The sequence below is a fragment of the Vombatus ursinus genome, unplaced genomic scaffold, assembly GCF_900497805.2.
Source record: "Vombatus ursinus unplaced genomic scaffold, bare-nosed wombat genome assembly UNPS02014799.1, whole genome shotgun sequence".
NCBI classification, from domain to species: Eukaryota; Metazoa; Chordata; class Mammalia; order Diprotodontia; family Vombatidae; genus Vombatus; species Vombatus ursinus.
In genome coordinates, this window is record NW_020954577.1 from 23,575,481 (window position 1) to 23,594,834 (window position 19,354).

Sequence of the window (19,354 nt, forward strand, 5' to 3'; positions counted from 1 at the left end):
ATGGCAATGTTTTATCACTTTCTTTTCTCCTCACTATGCCATTTCAGTCAATCAATAAACATCTATTAAGCACCTACTGTGTGCCAGGCATTACTGGGTAAAACAAATAAATGGCTAAGGGTATTTATTCATCTCTTTTCATATGTTGACATAACCCTATTCTCTTGTCTGATCTCCTCTCCCATCACTTGGATTCTTTTTATTTGTCCCTCAGTGCCCCCACGTTGGATTTTCTGAGCTTGTACTTTGCTCGCTTTTGCCCATTACATAGTATCTCGGGAGACTAGTTTTTATTTTATTTTGCCAAATGATTGCCTTCCACACACTCCCTGCTTCAGCCAAACTGGACTGTCCTGTTCCTCAGCACGTCGTGCCCTGTTTATTCTCAGAGCCTTTTGGTCATGGGCTCCCTCTCCCTAATGACACAGCGAGGATCAGAGACCGCTGTGTGGAGGAGGTGCCATTGGCGGTGAATGTTGAGGAATGGCCAGAAATCCAACAAGTGAGAAATGGACAGCCCATGATCAGAAGGCAAGAGAGTGAAAAGTACGTGATGTGTTAAGGGGACAGGACAGTCCAGTTTGGCTGGAGCAGAGAGTGTGTGGAAGGAAGTTTTAGAAAATAAGGCCAGAAAAAGAAAATGGTTACGGATTCTGAAGGGTCTTGAAGGCCAGGCAAAGAAGGTAGGTAGTAGGGGCCATTCCAGCTTTCTGAGCAGACACGTGGAGTGACCAAAATGTGAATAAGGAAGGTTAGTCTGGTGGCATCGTGATGAATGGATGAGAAAGGAGGAGAACAGAGGCAGAAGAATTGGTTGCACTGGTCCAGGGAGGTGTTAATAAAGGCCTGTGCTAGGCTAGTTGACAGTAGGAAGGTGGGTTGGGGTAAATGCAAGGAGGAGGTAGAGTAGATGGGGCTTTTTGATTAGATATAAAAAGTAAGAGATGAAAGACTCAAAGAGAATATGGGAGTTTCACATTTATGAGTGAAAAACAAGTTGTTTATCAATTTCATTGGCTGGTCCAGGTAATGCTTATTAAAATATCAGATCTTCTATGATTGTGCAAGTGACATCAGTAGCTCATGAGGAATGATGCTATAAAATGAAATGTCTGATTGATTTGTGGTGGTAATTGTGGAATTGATCCAGATTTTTCAAAATGGTCTAGAATTGGAAAACAGTATTTTCTTCATCTATCCTAAGAGAGCATATGACATTTTTAAAAAGAGGGACAGAGACATCCTTTTTGAAACAGAAATGTGTATGAATACTAAACTTTCCTTTTTCCACTTTCATTTTCCAGTGTGGTAGCGTGGTGCATAGAGAGCAATGGATTTGGAGCCCAAGAATCCTTGATTCAGGTTCCAACCTTGCCTCTTATTAGCTCTGTAACTATGGAGCAGTCACTTAAACCTCTGGGTCTCAGTTTCCTCATCTGTTTCATGGGAATAATAATGCTTTCACTGCCCATATCATAGGGTTATTGTGAAAAATAATAAACATTTGCAACCATTACATGATATTTAAGTGTGATATTGGTAATATTTTATGGGTAGTTGCTGACATTTATTATTATTATTTCTGCCACATAAGACTTATCTTAAAGTCACTGAGGGTTTTTCTAAAACTGAGATTTCTCAGCCATTATCTTCAGCCCAAAGACTCCTGAGCTACAGAATGGAGCAATTAGCTCTGGCAACTTGCCTTAAGGCCATTTAAACCACTCCACACTGAACTGAAAAAAATGACAGTTGGTGACCAGTATTTAACAGGGTTTCTAAAGGCTGGAGCTACTTAGATCTGAATTTAATATATTTTTTAAAGGTGGGGGCAGGGTGAGAGCAGAAGCTGCAATTTTAAATCTGGCCTTTCACAGATTCATCTAAAAGGAAGGTGAGGCAAAGGTAGACATGTGGCTTAATTTTTCTGGCAGATAATGAAGGATTATACTCTGTATTACGGCACTAAAATGTCATTTTCTTTAGAGGAAATGGTGGCTTTAAATTAAGTCTCCAAACTTCCACTGGAGGGCCTCACAGTGTCCTTGCTGGAGTCTTCCTACTTCTCTAAGCTAAAATGGTTCTCGGAAAGTGTTGATGACAGTTTCCTAATCTCACGTGGATGAGATAATACTCAAAGACTTATTGGATTTTTTCACCACTTTCCCTCTCTAGGATTTTTCAGTCTAGGTGCATCCTGTAATTTCTTATGTTTAGGTGAAATCACCAAGCAGCTTGTCCCTGTGAACATTTTTTTTTTTTAAATCAGGATACCCTGCTGTTCCCATGCTTTACATGGAGGCCTCTTAGTCTGTTTGGGTATGACGGGCTCTGATTTGTGAATATTAGATAAACAGAAGCCAGTTTGTTCCAAGGGTAAAGGGTGCTCTGTGACACGGCCACACTATAACTCAACAGCCACGTGAGACTTTCAATGTTTTGGTTTTTTTTTAATTGCCTTTCTGGAAACCCTAAATTTAGTACCAGGGCCATTGCAGTGACATCGATTTTATATACCGGGCACTTTTTATATGCCCACGTTCCCCCTGTCTCTGAAAAGGAGAAAGGGAATAGAAGGCTTTCCCCTGTCATAGCTGCTGCTGGGATTGCTCCTTCTACCCACTATTGCCAGAGTGACCCTCTCTACCCTCACCTCGCCTCACCAAGACAGGAAAAAGATGATCTGGGTAGGAGTGAGGTCTGCTTCACCGTCCATCTTCTAGCTTGCTTCCTATGTCCTACTCCAAGCACTGCCTCACTGCTTCCTCCAGCCCTGGATGTCTAAAGAGCATTGGTTGTACTTGTATATGGTTTGAGGGCTGCCAGAGGGACACGACTGCCAAACGATGAAATAGCAGAAACTTTAGGTTCAGAGTCAGGGGAGCTGATTGGAATCCTTCCTGTCTCATTCTTAACCTCTTGGGACTTCAGTTTTCTCCTCTGTAAGATGATAGGATTGGATTCAAAGATCCTTCTTATATTTAAAGTTCCGTCTAGCTCTAAATCCTATGATCCAATGAAAGGTCTCTGAGAATCATAAAATTATAGAACCTTCAGAGGAGAAGTGGCCCTCAAGATCATGAGAAATTCTAATTGAATGAATGAACAATTTTCTCAAATTCCCCTCATTTTACAGATGAAGGAACTGAGGAGCGGAGAGGTTAAGTCATTTGGCATCTAGTTAGTGGCAGAGCTTGGACGATGGGCCAGATCTCATGGGTCCCGGTTTCATTGTTGTCAGTCACGATACCAGTAAATAGAGCGCAGTCAGTAAGAGGTGTTGAAAAGTCGTTATTTTACTTACTGACATTTAGGGTGTGTGTGTGTGTGTGTGCGTGTGTGTGTATACACATGTGCACGCACGGCACACGTGCAGTACTCAGGGGCAACAGATGTTTGGATTTTTCAATTCCTTTGTCATTCCTTTCAGTTGTTTAATCTGCTTAATCCCCATCATTGGGTGATTGTGCCAGATCTCCTCCTTTGTCAGATCATGTTAAGGAAGGAATTGCCCCTTATGTGGCGTAGGAGGTAAAGATGATGCTTCAGACATTTATCAGGAGGTGACTTTCAGTGGCTTGGCAGGCAGGCCATAATCAATGAACAGACAATCAGTAAACTTTTATTAAGTACCTGCTGTGTTCTAGGTATGATGCTAAATAAGGCAAAAGATAGTCCTTGCTTTCAAGGAGCTCACAAGCTAAGCATTTACTAAATACCTTCATAGGCTTGTTGTTCAGCCGTTTCAATCAAGTCTGACTCTGGTGACCCTATTTGGGGTTTTCTTGGCAAAGATACTAGAGGGATTTGCCGTTCCCTTCTCCAGTTCATTTTACAGATGAGGAAACTGAGGCCAACAGGATGAAGTGATTTGCCCAGGGTCACATACTTAGTAAGTGTTTGAGACTGGATTTGAGGATTTCCAGACTCCAGGCCCAGTGCTGCCTCTGTTGCACCCCCTAGCTGGCCCTGGCACTTTGATAATCACTAGTGATACAAAATTAAACTATGCAAAAATAAGCTCCCTCTTAGAGCTTCCAATCTAATAGAGAAAGATAATTGTAAAGAGGTGCTAGAAAGTGGGTGGGGGTGGGGGATGGGGGGAGCTAGTGAATGGGAAGTAAGATGGAGGCCTGATTTTAAGAAAGGTAAGGCCAAAGCTGACTGCTCTCTGAACCTGGGTTGGGTGGTTCCAGGATTTGAGTTCAAGGTTTCAGTGGACAGCAGGTAGAGATGATGGCTGGAGTGGAGGTGCCCTGGGTTGGAGCTGGTGGCCCTAAAGTGAGGTTCGGTTCTGGGCAGGATAAGGGCCCTGAAGGCAGAATCTTGAGTGTTTTGTCTAAAGCTCATTGAAAAACAGACCCCCTTCACCCAAATACTCCTACAAACGAAGCCTTAGTGGAAACATCTGGGCCCTTGACTTTTGCCCCCACAGGAAGTGAAGAAGACTCTAGTGAAACATTAATTTGGGGCTTACGTCCAGGGTGGTCCTGGTGAACCCCGGGTCTCTCTGAAGGGAAGGGCCCAGCCAAGGATGCTGCTCTGAGAGCAGGACTGGACTAAGCCTGTATGTCATCTTGAACAAGTCAAGGTCAGGCCCCCTGTCCAAGTGGCCGGCTTCCAAGGAGCAGCTCTGGATGCTACGACTGCTTCTGCCTGAATACCTCTTACCATTCTGTTACCTTACCAACCGTGGTTAAAGTCACTTGCCAGGCAAATTGTTGCAGCCCTTTTGGGCAGTCTAAATATAGCACAACCTGCCTCCTGTGATGGCGCTCCCAGTGATGGAACCTTCTAGAGTAAACTAAGAAAATGGTGGTGAAATACCAAGAACTTTGGTTCCTTGACCGAACAGAATCACTTGGCCACTAGAAAGTCATTTCTTCATTTAGGTCCATATTGTCTGCTTCCAAAATGACATGCTCAGTAGTAGCCTGTTACCATCTTTATCACCCATCCTTCTGCATAAACTTTTCCCCAAGAATATCAAAACACTTTATTAACCTCCATTAAGCTTCTCAATGCTCCTGTGAGGCAAGTTATAGTCTCCATTTTCCATTTTAAAGAAAATGTTAGCAATAGCATGAATAGGAAATATATTTTATCGTTTATAATGCCGTCTCCAAAACTGTTAAATTATAGTTACAGGGCATGACGGTGTGCAGGCTTGGGTACACAGCAAAGCTTTTTGGGTCTCATTTTTCCTATCATATGGAACTGTCTTTGTGTTATTTTTGCAACAGAAAAGCAGCCGCCATTGTTAGAGTGGAAATTTTGTGCACTTTGAAAGAAAGAGTTCAGTGCTACGCTGGATAGAGTGCTGGATGTGAAGTCAGGAAGACCTGAGCCCCAGTCTGGCCTCAGATACTTATTAACTGTGTGACCCTGGGCAAGTCATTTAAACTTTTGCCTCCCTCATCTGTAAAATGGAGATAATAATGACACTTACCTCCCAGGGTAAATGTGATAATGAAATGCAATGATGTGTTTGTAAATGACTTTTCAGACCTTAACATGGTATATAAATGATAGCTAAAACTATTATTATTGATATTGATTAATCAATAAACATTTATTAAGTGCCTGCTATGTGCCAGGCACTATGCCGAATGGAGAGGATACAAAAGCTTAAGTCTAATGATATGATTATGATGATAATGTCGAATGACTGAGACAGACCGCCACTCCTGGAATCTAATCCCAGCTTACTCTGCCAATTTTTTTTCTGAAAGACTTCAGCAGTGCCAGCTTTACCTTTCTGTATTTAGATTCAGTAATTTCTTTGTAATTGAAAAATCTTGTTTTAACATGGCTACATAGAAGCACACAAACCCCAAGATACATGCCCCAGGGCTTACAACAAATAGTAAATGTAACTCTGCTTTCTGGTGATCTCTGTGCATTCTGACTTTAACTGGGGAGTGCCCGTGACCTCAGTGGCATTTAGCCCAAGTTCTGTTGCTGTTTAATGTTGTTGTCATTTACAGAGTTCTGATAATCAGTTCTTTCCTCTGCCCAACTTCATTTGGAGACTCAGTGATTTCCAAGGGCCCTACCAAGGCGAAGATTCTGTTGTTTTCCACTCCAGGCTCACGAGTATCCCTCACCTCTGCTCGAGCTGTCCTCTGTGCGTGAGCTATCTCCCCTTCTATCCTACCCATGGGTGGGCCATAGTGGAGGGAGTACTAGACTTGGAGCAGAAAGGCCTGTGTTCAAATCCTACCTTTGATACTTCTCGGCTTTTTGACCTTGGACTAGTCCCTTAACATCTCTGAGTCTCAGTTTTCTCATCAGTAAAATGAGGGATGGACTGGAACTTTTAGTGTTTTGGCAACATGACTTAGATTCATTATGGGTTTGATTTTTAATTAATTTTTGGTCATTATGCATTCAGAAACCTTTGACTGTTGCCAGATTTTTGGAGTCACGACCCGCAGTTTAAAAGGCACTGGGCTACATGACTTTTGCTATAGTGCTATGATCCAGGGGTGCTAGGAAAAGTTCCTTATTCACTCAGTCAGTAAGCATTTATAAAGCACCTACTATGTGCCAGGCACTGTCTGGCCATACAAAAACAAGGGCAAAAGACAGTCCCTCTCTTCAAGGAGCTCCCAATCTAATAGGAGAGAGAACATTCATAAATAGAAATAAATAGTAAATAAATAGGTGAATAGAAATAAATAGACAAATAGAAAGCAGTCATCAAAGGGAAGGCAGTGGAATTAAGAGGGCTCGGGACAGGCTTCCTGAAAAAGGCAGAATTTTAACTGCAACTTGAAGGAAGCCAGAAGGTGGAGATGGATGAGGTAGAAAAGAGTGCTCCAGGCAGATGCAAGCAGGATGCAGGACATGAGACAGAGGTAAGATGTAGGACATGACCAGCCAGAAAAGTGATCAAAGAAGACTCTGCATTGAAGTGTCCACCCTGAACTTACTGTGAGCTTTCACAAAGCACCCTCCATTCCAGAACAGCTCTTTCCCTCCCCTTTCCTGTTCTCTTTATCAGCTCTGGACTACCTGATATCCAGGCATCTTGGAGCCATGCTTACTCCTCCCGTTCTCTTTTCCCCTCCCTCCATTCCATAAAATTTCATTTAAACCATACCATTGACCTGGCTAACTGCCTTTGCCTCCTGTGGGAAGCAGGGCCTGCAGCCTGTGCTCTGTCTCCCATGTGGAGTAGAGCCCACTGGGGCTCTGCCTCATGGGTATCAGGCCCTATTGGGTGCATCACCCCAGTTAATGCCTTTCTTTAACTCAGAGACTGTCCAAGCAAATTCTTTCAGGATACTAGGACCTACAGGTCTATTCCTCATCAGAGATGAGGAGGGAGCTTCTTCCAGGCATGGGGATCTGCCAGAGAAAATGCCCAGTGCCGCCAATGGAGGGTTTGTTTGAGGAACAGCCAGGAGGTCAGTGCCACTGGTGTTCGAAGAATGGAAAAATAGGTGGGGGCTTGGGTATGAAGGGCTTACCAAAGGAATCTCATCCATTCCATGGCATGTTTCCTGATCATCCAAGCTGAGTGTGGCCAGAACTCCTATAGCACTTACTGTCCTCACAACCTAGAGAGGGCTTGTCAAATACTGCCTTGAATGTGAGTTTCTTGTGCATGTTTCTTATCTCCCAAGCAGACCTTAATAGCCAGGATGGGATTATTTTTAATTCAGTTAAGCACTTACAGCGTGCAAGGCTCTATGCTTGGACCTTTACATTTCTTTGTATCTTCTGTGTTGCCTAGAACAGAGCTTTTTCATAACATTGTATTTATTTAGAATTTTAAACGTTTACGAAGATCTTTCCACCAAATATACTTGTAAAGTCGAGCTTTTTTGTTTCTTTGTTTTGGTCGGTTCATTATGATTTCATTAGTGGGGCTTACTCCCAGTGTGCAAACTCCCTTCATCAATCCATGGGCACTTCTTCTATAACTTCTAGACAAAGTTCAATGCCTTACCCATGAACAGATGCCTAGTATATGTCAGATAGGAATTAAATTTAAATCTTCATGACAGCAAGGCCAGTCCACTATTTTCAGCACTAGATTACCTCTTTTTCCTGAATAATGCAAATATTATGTTTTTTACAGATAAGGTAGGGGAGATTAAATGATTTGCTTCAGGTCATACAACTAGCCAGTGTCAGCCTCGTCATTAAAATCCAGGTCTTTTTTACTTGAAGACCAATGTTTTGTTTTGTTTTGTTTTTTAATGTATTTTCCCAAGCTGCCTATCATGCTTGCTTCTCATACTGAATGAAATCATTGAGCATAGGAAATTCTGATTATGGCTATCAACTATTTCTACCTAAGTGGATAATCTCAGTACCCTTTAACTAGCGTTTTGAGATTCTTCTTAACCTGATGACATCTTATCCATGTCACCTCTTTAAGAAGGCACGTAGAGAAGATAGAAGCAAGGTCAGGCAATAATAGATGAACATAATAGCGTGGAACAGTCCTGTAAGAGTCCTGTAAAGAGCACTAATTCTCAGAATGAGCTGAGGCTGGAGAGGGAAACAGAGGCCAGCAGAAAAGGGAGTTTCCTTGGCTCTATTGGAAGGAAACTGATCAAAGAAAAGAAAGGACTTTTGCTTGGGATGAATGGACTTTTGCCAAAAAAGAAGAGACAGAACTGCTCAGTCCTCCTTTGATTTCTCTTTTCTTTGCAAAGGAGACTGACCTTTACACAAAAAAGCAAAAACAAAAAAAGATTAAGAGGGAGTTGATGCTCAGGAGAAGTAAGGAGAAAATAAGGGGAAGGTAGGGACGGGAACCAGTGTTTAGTAAGCTCCTGCTACGCCAGGTACTATGCTAAGCTCTTTCACAAAAATTATCTCATTTAATCCTTACAACAACCCTGGGAAGTAGGTGCCATTATTTTCCCCCTTTTACAGTTGAAGAAAACAAACAAAGGCAAACAAAGCGTAAGTGAAAGTCCTGGGGTTGCACAGCTAGTAAATATCTAATGCCCAATTTGAACTTAGATGTCCCAGACTCCAGGTCAGGTGCTCTGTCTACTGCATCACCTAGGTGCTGTAAGAGAACACTTAGTTTCCATCTTATTGAATTCAGGTCACCTGATCCATATGAACTACATCTTCACGTACTTAAAAAAAAGTTAGTGGATGTAATTGCAGAGCCGCTGTCAGTGATATTTGAAAGATCCTGGAAAATGGGAGCAATTCTACAAGAATTCTACAAGAAGAATTTCTTCAACTGTAAAAGTAGGAAAATAATAGCACCTACCTCTCAGGGTTGTTGTGAGGATCAAATGAAATGTGTTTGTAAAGCACTTTGCAAACCTTAAAATATAATATAAATACTAATTATGCTTATTTTCAAAAAAAGAAAAGAAATTTTCCAACTCTAGGCCAATGAGGTTGACTTCAATTATATTAGATGTTCCATAAACACTTGTTGAATGAAACGCAAAAGAATAAAGGCTTCCCACCACGCTGTGTCTACCACTGAATGGTAAGTAGCTGATGTGGGAGTGAGGTCTGGGAATCAACCAACCTGCCCCGTATCAAGTGGTAGCTGTCAGGGTTGAGAATATGGTGCTACGTTTTTTTTTTCCCCCACTTTCCCGTGTCTTCACTCCCTTTATCCCTTGCTATTTACTTCCCAGGAAGTATGACATTTCAAGATATTACCAGCCACTACTTTTAATATTACTGATCAAAATCATAGACCAAAATGGAAGGCACAAAATTCATCTTTTAGGTGAGCGGAGAGTAATGTTTCATCAAAATTTTTATTTCCTCAGTCAGCATCCATCCCTTCTCACTTGTATTCTCAGTAATAGTGTTTAAGATGTATTTACATAACTTAATCCTAAACTACTCTACACCAATTATTTCTGAGTTATCAAGATGTTGGAATCCCAGTGCATAGGAACCTGTTCTTCTTGTGGTTGTCTTTCAGAATTCTGCCTTTGAATGGGTTTTATCTAACCCTTTTATCTCTTGAAGTATGAAACCCGAGCTTGTCTTTGGGCATGTGCAAAGAAACAGGTTTATGTGGCTATAGGATTGAGGGTCTCCCCAGTTCATTTCCTTTTAACCAGAGAGGAACATTATAACATTCTAGAACGTGTGTCTAGTATAAATTATGTACTTGGAAAAGTCAGGGAGATTATTTTCTGTTCTCTCTAGACCCAAGTGATTATCTGATTTTGTGCTAATCATGTAAGAACCCAGGCACCATTCTGGTCATGAAGTTGGTGCATTTTACCTGTCCTATATGTATGTTTGTGAATGTATGTGTGTGTGTGTGTGACACACACACACCACATACACATACATGCATATATATATATATATATACATATGAATATAAATGTATGTACTAAGTTTTCTCAGGATATTTGTGCAAAAGGATGTGTTTTGATCTACATGCTTAAAGTATTCAAATTTTTTGGGGGGAGGAATAGGAAAATTAGAGATCTCCTTTATAAAATAAAACATAAGCTTCTCTCATGTTTAGGAAGTTCCAGGCCTCTAATCTACTTGCTTTTCTCAGGCACTAGTATCTCATTTGGACTCAGCACCAAGAATTACAAACATTTTGATGGTTTGTTTCAACAAGTAGTTCTTACTTTGTGCAAGGCATTGTACCATTGTGGGCATAAAGAGAAAAGGCAAAGTAACGCCTCCTCTCAAGGGGATGGAATGTGTACACAGGTAAGGAAGGGTGAGGGCTAACAAATGAGGGCCGCCCATGGTAGAGACGACCTGAGTTCGAACTTCATAGAAGCCAAGGATTCTAAGCTTTGAAAGAAGCTTGAGATTCTGTGAGGTGGAGAGAAACAGGGACACATTCTGAGCAAACACAGAGGGGAGAGGGACTGCTGAATCTGGGGGATGATGAGCAGGCCAGTTGGGTTGGGCCATAGAGCTTGTGATGGAGAATCAACCTGCAGAGGTAGGTTGGAGCCACATTACTAAAGGCTTTAGTAGCCAGGGAGAAAAGTGGGAACTGCTCGCGCTGCTTGAAGAGGAGTGACAGGAGGAGGCCCATGCCAGGGAGCTGGCGGTGGGGTGGGGGAGGGGCTGGAGAGGAGGGCCACTGGGAACCCATTGCAAGTCCAGATAAGAAGTGATGGCGGCCTAAGCAGATGGATGTGGTGCACATTCTGCATGACTTGGCCTCTCTCAGTTCTTAATTCTGTGGTGCTATGATAAGCCTACACTATAAAACATTATCTGTATGCAGTTTTATAACCTCTTAATAGTACCACTCTGTACTTTCCCCCCTTTGAAGAATATTTAAGCCGTGTGGCTCCAAATTTTGTTTTTCTTCTTCTTATTCAGTAGGAAAAGTAAAGGCTTGAGTCAGAGGGCTGGGTTTAAACCCTGCTTTGCAGCTTACTACCCATCTGATAGCGGACAAGTCACTTATCCCTCTTGGCCTGGGTTTTCTCATCTGTAACAAGAGGGACGTTGACCAGATGACCTCAGAGTTCTCTCCCAGCTCAGACGCTACGGCCAACATTTTTGTGATGATGGTATAGCAGACAAGCTCCTCATGAGAAAAGACTGTTTCATTTTTTGTCTTTATCTCGTCGATGCCCCGCAGAATGCCTGGCACATAGTAAGCTCTTCTAAATGCTCGTTGATCGATTGCAGCTTGAGCCTCAGATAAGCCTCCTTCCAATTTTCATTTTTATTTTCTTTAAATCCAGGATGGTTTTCTCAGCGCTCATCCCCCAAGTACAGAAAGTAAATTTGGTACATTATTCTTACCCTGTACAAATCTCCATCCTTGGCTTCACTGTGAGAAAACAAAGGCATCCGGTATCCTATTCTCTTCCTTTCATATTAGAAGAGGATGTATTTCACCAGTCCTGAGTAAGTGGGCCTGTGGAAACAAAACCAGGTCCATTCCACTTCCACCTTCCTTCTAAACCAACCCGGATTCTCCTGATCATTCCCTTCATATAAAAACAAAATGTATGTCTTTTAACAGGGAAAGACATCTCTCTGAATCTGTGATTACAGGGTCCCATTTTGATCCCTGGTTTATAGTTTGCTACCAAAACCAAGGATTTTCTGGTGTTAAGTATTCCTATCCTAGCTTTTTTCTGTCTTCTCCGAGCCTTCCCTAGTGCTTTCCCTCTGATATTACCTCCTGTTTACACTGTGGTAGGTTATCTTGTCTGGACAGCTTTTTGCATGTTGTCTACACCATTCAAATACAAGTTCCGTGAGCTCAGGGACAGTGATTTGTCCTTTCTTTGTGTCTGCCATGCTTAGTGCAGTGCCTGGGGCACACAGTAGGTGCTTAATAAATGCTTCTTAACTGACTGATGCCAGCTCTACCGTTGATATCTAATACAGAAGTCTGGTGTGCCAGCTGTTTGGCATCAAGATAATAATATTAGTAAATCATGGTATAACCTAGTACTCTCCCCCTTACAACAATTCAGTGAAGTAGGTCATGTGAGTATCGTTTCAATATCCCAAAGATCCACAGTTTCACTGGAGTGCGTCTTTGACGTGTATTGTTTGTTAGATTGCAGATGGCTTCCAGCCGTAGGGTGTAGCTCAAAGGCCCTCCTCCCTAGCCCTGTGGGAGTAGCCTGGCTTATGCCTGCTTTGTGCTTGAGTAAGGAAGAGTGGCCTTGGATACTCTATCAGAAATTCACTAGGTGCTAGACTTCCTGACACTGCACAGACAAAGGAGGTGACCTCAGAAGCTCTGATCCAGTCCTTTGATTCCATTTTTCCTGAGGGTGATCCCTCCAACAGATTGCTCTGGATGGCTATGTCTAATAACATCTGTATCTCTTGCCATTGTGAACTATCTTCCATGCCAGGTTCACAGCCCACTTGTCTACTCTTCCTCATTTAATCTTTTTTTTTTTAAATTTGTGGATAGCTCCTTATTAACCCTTGAATAGAGGAAAGGTTCTAGCTTGCACCAGTTGTTCAGATTGCATGAAATAGACTGTTGTCAGTCACGTTCTCAGCTTGTTTGTCCTGTCACCTTCTCCATCCATCCAAGAGAGGCCTCTCAGTGCTGGTAGATTTCATATCCAGATTTTGGTTGATTTCATCAGAAAACATGTAGACTAACTCATTCAACTTGATATGACCACAGGTGTTAGTGGTTAAATTTTGGACGACAGAACTTTGCAGGCTGTTAGTAATGATACAGTCTCCCCTTTATTGTGCTATTTAGCTAGGTTTACTAAAATTTATTCTGATGAAGTGATCATCGAGTTGGTTTCTAGTCGACCTGCAATTATGACTGGAAATGGGAGAGGTATTTTTTCTAGTGACATTATGTAAGTACACACCATGTCAATATCATCAGTTATAATAACATTAATACTAATGATTATGATGGTGATGATAATAACCATGATTTTGCATTTGCAAAGTGCTTTACAAATATTATCTCATTTTATTCTGACAACAAACCTTGGAAGTAGGTGCTGTCATTAAACCCATTTTAAAGATGAAGAAACTGAAGCTGAGAGGTTACATGACTTGTCCAGGGTCACACAGGTAGTGAGTGTCTAAGGCGGAATTGGAACTCTGATCTTCCTGATTCTATATCCAGTGTTGTATCTACTGCACAACCTAGCTTTCTTATATTTTATCCAGTTCACTAATGACATAAGTGTACAGTATGTTAAGAATCATGGCGTCTCTAAGGTTAACTTTCCATGGGGTCTATAACTGCACCTATTTTAAGAAAGAGCTATATAATGGGGCACAGTAGCTAGAACTGAGAACAACCTGTATACATTAACATTTCACTTTTTCTAGAGCCCCTCAGAAGTATTTCAAAATAACTTTTTTTGTATGTGATTATATGTGATTTAGTTAAATAGGAAAAGAAAATAATCCTTGGAATTTTTTTGGATTAACAAAGTATGATTTCTGCTTCCTTCCACTCCCCTCGCTCCCCCATGCCCTCTTTTCCTCCCTTCTTTCTTCATTAATACTAATTCCTTGCATTAGTAATGCATTGTCTTTGAGCTTTTCAGTCACCAGACTAATCCTAGTGTGCTTGTGAGCTTGGAGATAGGCAGAAAGTGAAGACTGTTAGCTTGCGACCTTGCTGTTTTTCTCATCAGAGCCACCACTGAGTTTCTGAATGCCAGATTGCCAAATCTGGGGGCCTTTTCTCAGGCTTCACTGCTTGACCCCTCGGTATCATGTTAATTGCCCCCTACTCCCTGAAACTCTCCCTCCATTTCTCCTAAAGGCCTCCATTAACATAGAGCTATCACTAGCAAGCTGTCAGACTCCATAGGGTTCTTCTCTTTTTCTTTCATCTTTTGTCATTTCGCTGGAGCCATGATCTCATCGATGTGGGTATTCCTTCCAGTGGTAGAGATCACATGCTCCCATAAATTCCTCGAAGAAGATCTACCAAATGTACTTACTGGGACCCTTCATGAGATCTTTTAACATTTTAGTTAGTTACCAACGCAACATTTGAGCTGTGCGTCTGTTACTTGCTCTTGCCACGTGACTGACCCACCTCCTTTTCTAATCTTACATTTTCTGGGTGCATTTTCATGCAACTCATAGGCTTCCAGGTTATCATTGATAGCCTACTTATGCCCTCTATCCATCTCTTCTTTGTCCTTTGGGTCACTTTTGTGTCAGAGAGCAGATTGGAATCACCGAAAGTATCACATTTTCCCATGCGATCTAACGCATTCTCTTTTTCCTGTTATACTCCAGTCTCAGCTCCTAGTCCAATTGCAGTGTTGTCCAAGAAAGAGGTGCTGAAAGACTGAGTAGACTGGCCATCCAACTGCATGTCACACTTGGGGCAGTCAGCATTGTTTTTCCACTTTTCCACTTTTTCTCCACTTTTCCACTTCATTTTTTTCCAGTTTGGCTCATTAAGCCAATCTTCTGACTGGTCACATATCTTATGAGAAGAACCTGTCATGTTCTGAGGCTTCATCCACAAATAGGGGCATCTGGAGGACATCACCATTAATAAGGAATCCCTCTTCCATTTTGAATAAGCACACGATGTGACTGTAGCAAAGGCTTAGTTTATATTTCTTCCTTTGTGCCTTTCCTTTATCACAATGACAATAACACACATTTACATAGCACTTTACAGAAACACAACTACTCTGTATTCCTTATGTGGTTTGATCCTTACAACAACTCAATGAAATAGGGAGTGCAAGTATCATTATTCCCATTTTGCAGGTGATTAAAAAAAAAGTAAGGACTTGGGAAGGTAATTAACTTGCCAAAACCCACACTGTAAGTATCCCCACCAGGCTTTCCTACTCCTCATCCCTTCTCATTGTAGATCTCCCCAAGACTCAGTGTTCCATCCTCTGCTCTTTGTTTACTTGCTCTCTCTGAGAATTCACTCTGTCACAGCTTCAGGGATGGCCTCTGTGTGGGTACCTCTTAGATCTATACTGCCAATCCTCACCTCCCTCCCAAACTCCAGCCCAAATTTCCAGTTAGTCTACTGGACATTTCACCCTTGGAATGTTCTGTTTTCACCTCCAATTCAACATGTTGAAAACCAAGATGATCACTCTCCTAAAATTGATTTCCTATCCTGACTTCCCTATTTTTATCAATGCTGTTATTAGTATAATTATTATTCTGTTTTACGCAGGTTTGAGTCCTTAGATTAATCTTACAGTTTTCCCTATTTCCCTTGCTGATTATCACCATCTCTGCTGTTGATTTCTGTTCCAAAATGCTTTTCTCCTTTTCATTTCTGTTGCCGTTATACTCATGCCCTGTTGTAGGTCCTCAGTGTCTCACAACAATTTCAGTAGACTCCCGGCTGGTCTCCTTATCCCCAATCTCCTATTCCCTGCCCCCTATCCCTCTAGCAATCTTTATAAAATCCTGCTTTTGCCGTGCTACATTCCTCTGCTTTCAAACCTAAAAGAGTAAAATCTGAAGTCTGGAATTGCATGCCTTTCACAAGCTACCTTCCCACCTACTTTACTGATCTTACCTGTTACCTTTCCATTCTGTAATCCTTCCACTTAACACATTTCCCCCAAAACGTACCTTGTGTTTCTGCCTCTGCTCCTGCCCTTTTCTCCTTCCTCCACAATGAAAGATGTGACCATCCCATTTCTAATCCCAGTCATGCAGCATTCTGGTGATATTCTCTCCACGGTTTCTCTGGCATCATTCCTCACGGGGGACATGTGTCCGTATCTATTTAATTTTCCCGTTTTTTTCCCTCAGGGTTGGTCCGTCACATATGCAGCCTTTTAATTGAAACCTCAGCCCTGTACCTGGACATGGACAATAAAAACAACATCAAGACCGCCAACGCTTTGCTGTTTTCCCTGCTTGACATTCTGCAGTGCATGCTCATCCACACATCCACCGTTGTCCGGAGGACGCTACAGGTAACCAACGAGGGAAGAGCATCAGCCAACCCCGTTTCTCCTTTTCTTTGTCTTCGTTTTGGATCTTATTTTAAAATGTACTTATTTAAAAGGTTCTAAAGAGAAAGAAAGAATAAGCTTCTGTTAGGTGGCCACCATCAGGAGTAGAAGACCTGACTATATGATTTCTAAGGGAAGCAGAAGAGGCAGAAGGGTAGGGAGACCTTTGGATCATGGATGACCCCCAGTTACCCCTAACTATCCCACCCTGGAACAGAGCGGCCAACTTAGATCCAGCTCAGGACTGGCCTGGAACCGCAGCCTCTGGGAGGAGTGGGAGGATTTGCTCCCCCTTCCTTCCCACATAGATATTGCCCCATTGACCTCCTGCACGTAGGATGTGCACTCAGAGTTGATTTGCTGGAAGCAATACTTTGTCATTAATTGATCTATGTACTCTCTCCCTTGTTTCCTCTTGTGACCGTAGGCATGAAGTTTTGATTTAGAGATTAGGGCAGTTTGGCCATGAAACAAAAATGCAGTTGATTGGCCCATCTGGGGAATCGAAACTGTGACCTTTGACAATTAGCAACATATGATCAAATTTTTCAGAGGGACCTCAGTGATTAACTAGTCTAGACTTGCATGCTCAAACAGACAGCACTAATTGCCCAGTGGTATTCATTTTTTAAAAGCATTTTCTGTGTTTTGGTCATCTAGAATTTAGAACATTAATTCAGTTTTCCTTACAATTTCCTGTTGAAGTAGCAAATGACAAACAACTGAATTCTTGTTTTTATATTCAGAAGCAAAAGCCGATTGATCAAATCCTTTTCCAAGGCTCACAGTGGCAGATCTAGCAACACTAGATCTCTAGGATATTTGTTTAGTCTACAGTGGTCTCCATTAAGAAGGATAGTTCCTACCATAGCTAATTTGGGCCTAGTGACTTTCTTACATAACATAGTACAGTAAGCAACTCCACCCAAGGCCCCTAAGTAAAGGGGGGGGGGTTTTCATAGATGCTTGATGTGTATTTGATGGTCATTTCTTTTTCAAAAAGAAGCTGATGAAAACGACCTAATTCTCTCTTTCACATATCCCTACATTAATTTTAAGTAAACTGTATAAAAATTGTCAGGTACTCGTGAACACTTGGATTCCTGTTGGCTCCCCCCCCCCACTACCTGTCACACTAGCACAATGAAAAATCTCTTCTTCTTAAAAGTACATCATTTCTTATGTCTGATCCCATTGTGGTGGTTGTAAATTCTTTGTGATACAGTAGATAGTTCCTCTCAAAAATGGCTTTGATGCTCCTAATGAAAGATTGTCAGGTAGGTTGTAGATGAAAAGGATCAGAAACTGACGGACCAGAACAATAGAAATCGTTTGTGTAAATGATTAGGAAGACACTCATGAATATCTTTTTACTACCTTCATCAAAAATGCTCCTTTTTATATATTCATAAAAATTTGGTAATGAATTAATCATGTTTCATTCTCCTTAACTCAAGTATAGAATGCAGTGCTATTAATTACCTTTCTGAATCCCCCCTCATCATGTTTACTGTATACTCTGCTTGGGATCCCTGACAGCTGCCTTTGATCTCCATTAGCAGCCATGATACCTGGTGCCAGCCCCGAAAGAAACCAAGATAAATACTTAAAACTGAGTTATAAGGAATGGCGGCTGGGGAAATAGATGGAGTGTGCATTCAAGACACATTCCCCTGAAATAGTGAACTACAAATGCTTTTAAAACCATGTCTCCTCTGCAGCTTTCTTTAACTCCCAGAGCTAAGATTTCCTTTAATGTAACCTACATTTGCTTTGAAAAAATACCTTTTCCAAGAATAGAAGAGGCTTAGGAGCAGGAGAAGCCAGCTTTCATAGTCACATTACCAAACATTTATATAGAGTTTTTTATCTTTGCAAAACATTTCTTTTACAATTGTGATCAAAGTCATAATGCATATTTATATGCTTCTTTAGGAAGCGCTTTCCTTGAAACAACACTGAAACAACGTGATGAGGTCAGTAGTGTGACCAGCTTTATCTTTATTTTACAAATAAAGAAATTGAGATTCGAGAGGGTTAAGTGATTTTTTCCTAAGTCACACAACTAGTAAGTGTCAGAGCTAGAATTTGAACCCACATCTCTTCCAACTGGCCAGATTAAGTACTCTTCACTATAGCATATTGTGAATCTCAAAAAATAATAATTTTTTTAAAAGCAAGTCAATAAGCATTTATTAAGCACCTACTATTGTTTTTTTCAAATCCTTTCTCTGACCCTTACCTTCTCATGTTCCTGTTACAGAGGAGTTTCCAATCTAAATTGGTAGGGGGACTTTCCAGTCAGCCAATCAACAAACATTTCTTCAGTGCCTTCTGTGTTCCAGGCACTGTGCTAAGCACCGGGTATACAAAGAAGGGCAAAAAACCAAAACCAGTACCTGCTCTCGAGCACACAGTCTATTGGGCGGAGACCACACACATACAACGATGGGCAAAGAAAATATGTACGAGGTCACTTGGAGATGCCATCTTAGAAGGAAGGCACTATCATTAGGGGGAAGGAGGGGTTTTTGCTGGGGTCTGAAGGAAGTCAAGGAAGACAGAGAGGAGAGAAGGGTGAACATTTTAGGCATGGGGGACAGTCAGTGAGAATTCATGGAATCAGGAGATGAAGTATCTTGTGTGAGGAACAGCAAGGAGACCAGGGTCACTGGATCTTAGAGGTTTGTTGTTGTTCAGTCATTTCAGTTACATCTGACTCTTCGTGACCCCATTTAGGATTTTCTTGGTAAAGGTACTGGTTCGCCGTTTCCTTCTTCAGTTCATTTTACAGATGAGGAAACTGAGGTAAACAGAGTTAAATGACTTGCCCAGGATCACACAGCTAGGAAGTGACTGAGGCTGGATTTGAACTCAGGAAGATGAGTCTTCCTGACTAGAGGCCTGGTACTCTATCCACCACACCACCTAGTTGCCCTGAT

The 19,354-nt window shown here is 41.7% G+C and overlaps 1 protein-coding gene across 4 annotated transcripts in view; it reads left to right on the forward strand.

The window, feature by feature from the left end:
* The window catches only part of ULK4 (unc-51 like kinase 4), a 636,813-nt gene that overhangs the window by 390,212 nt on the left and 227,247 nt on the right, over positions 1-19,354 (forward strand). For all 4 annotated transcript variants that reach the window (XM_027872479.1, XM_027872481.1, XM_027872482.1 and 1 more), the window contains one exon: positions 16,207-16,373. In XM_027872479.1, the coding sequence (XP_027728280.1) occupies positions 16,207-16,373 (167 nt within the window). The remainder of the gene's footprint in view (positions 1-16,206; positions 16,374-19,354) is intronic.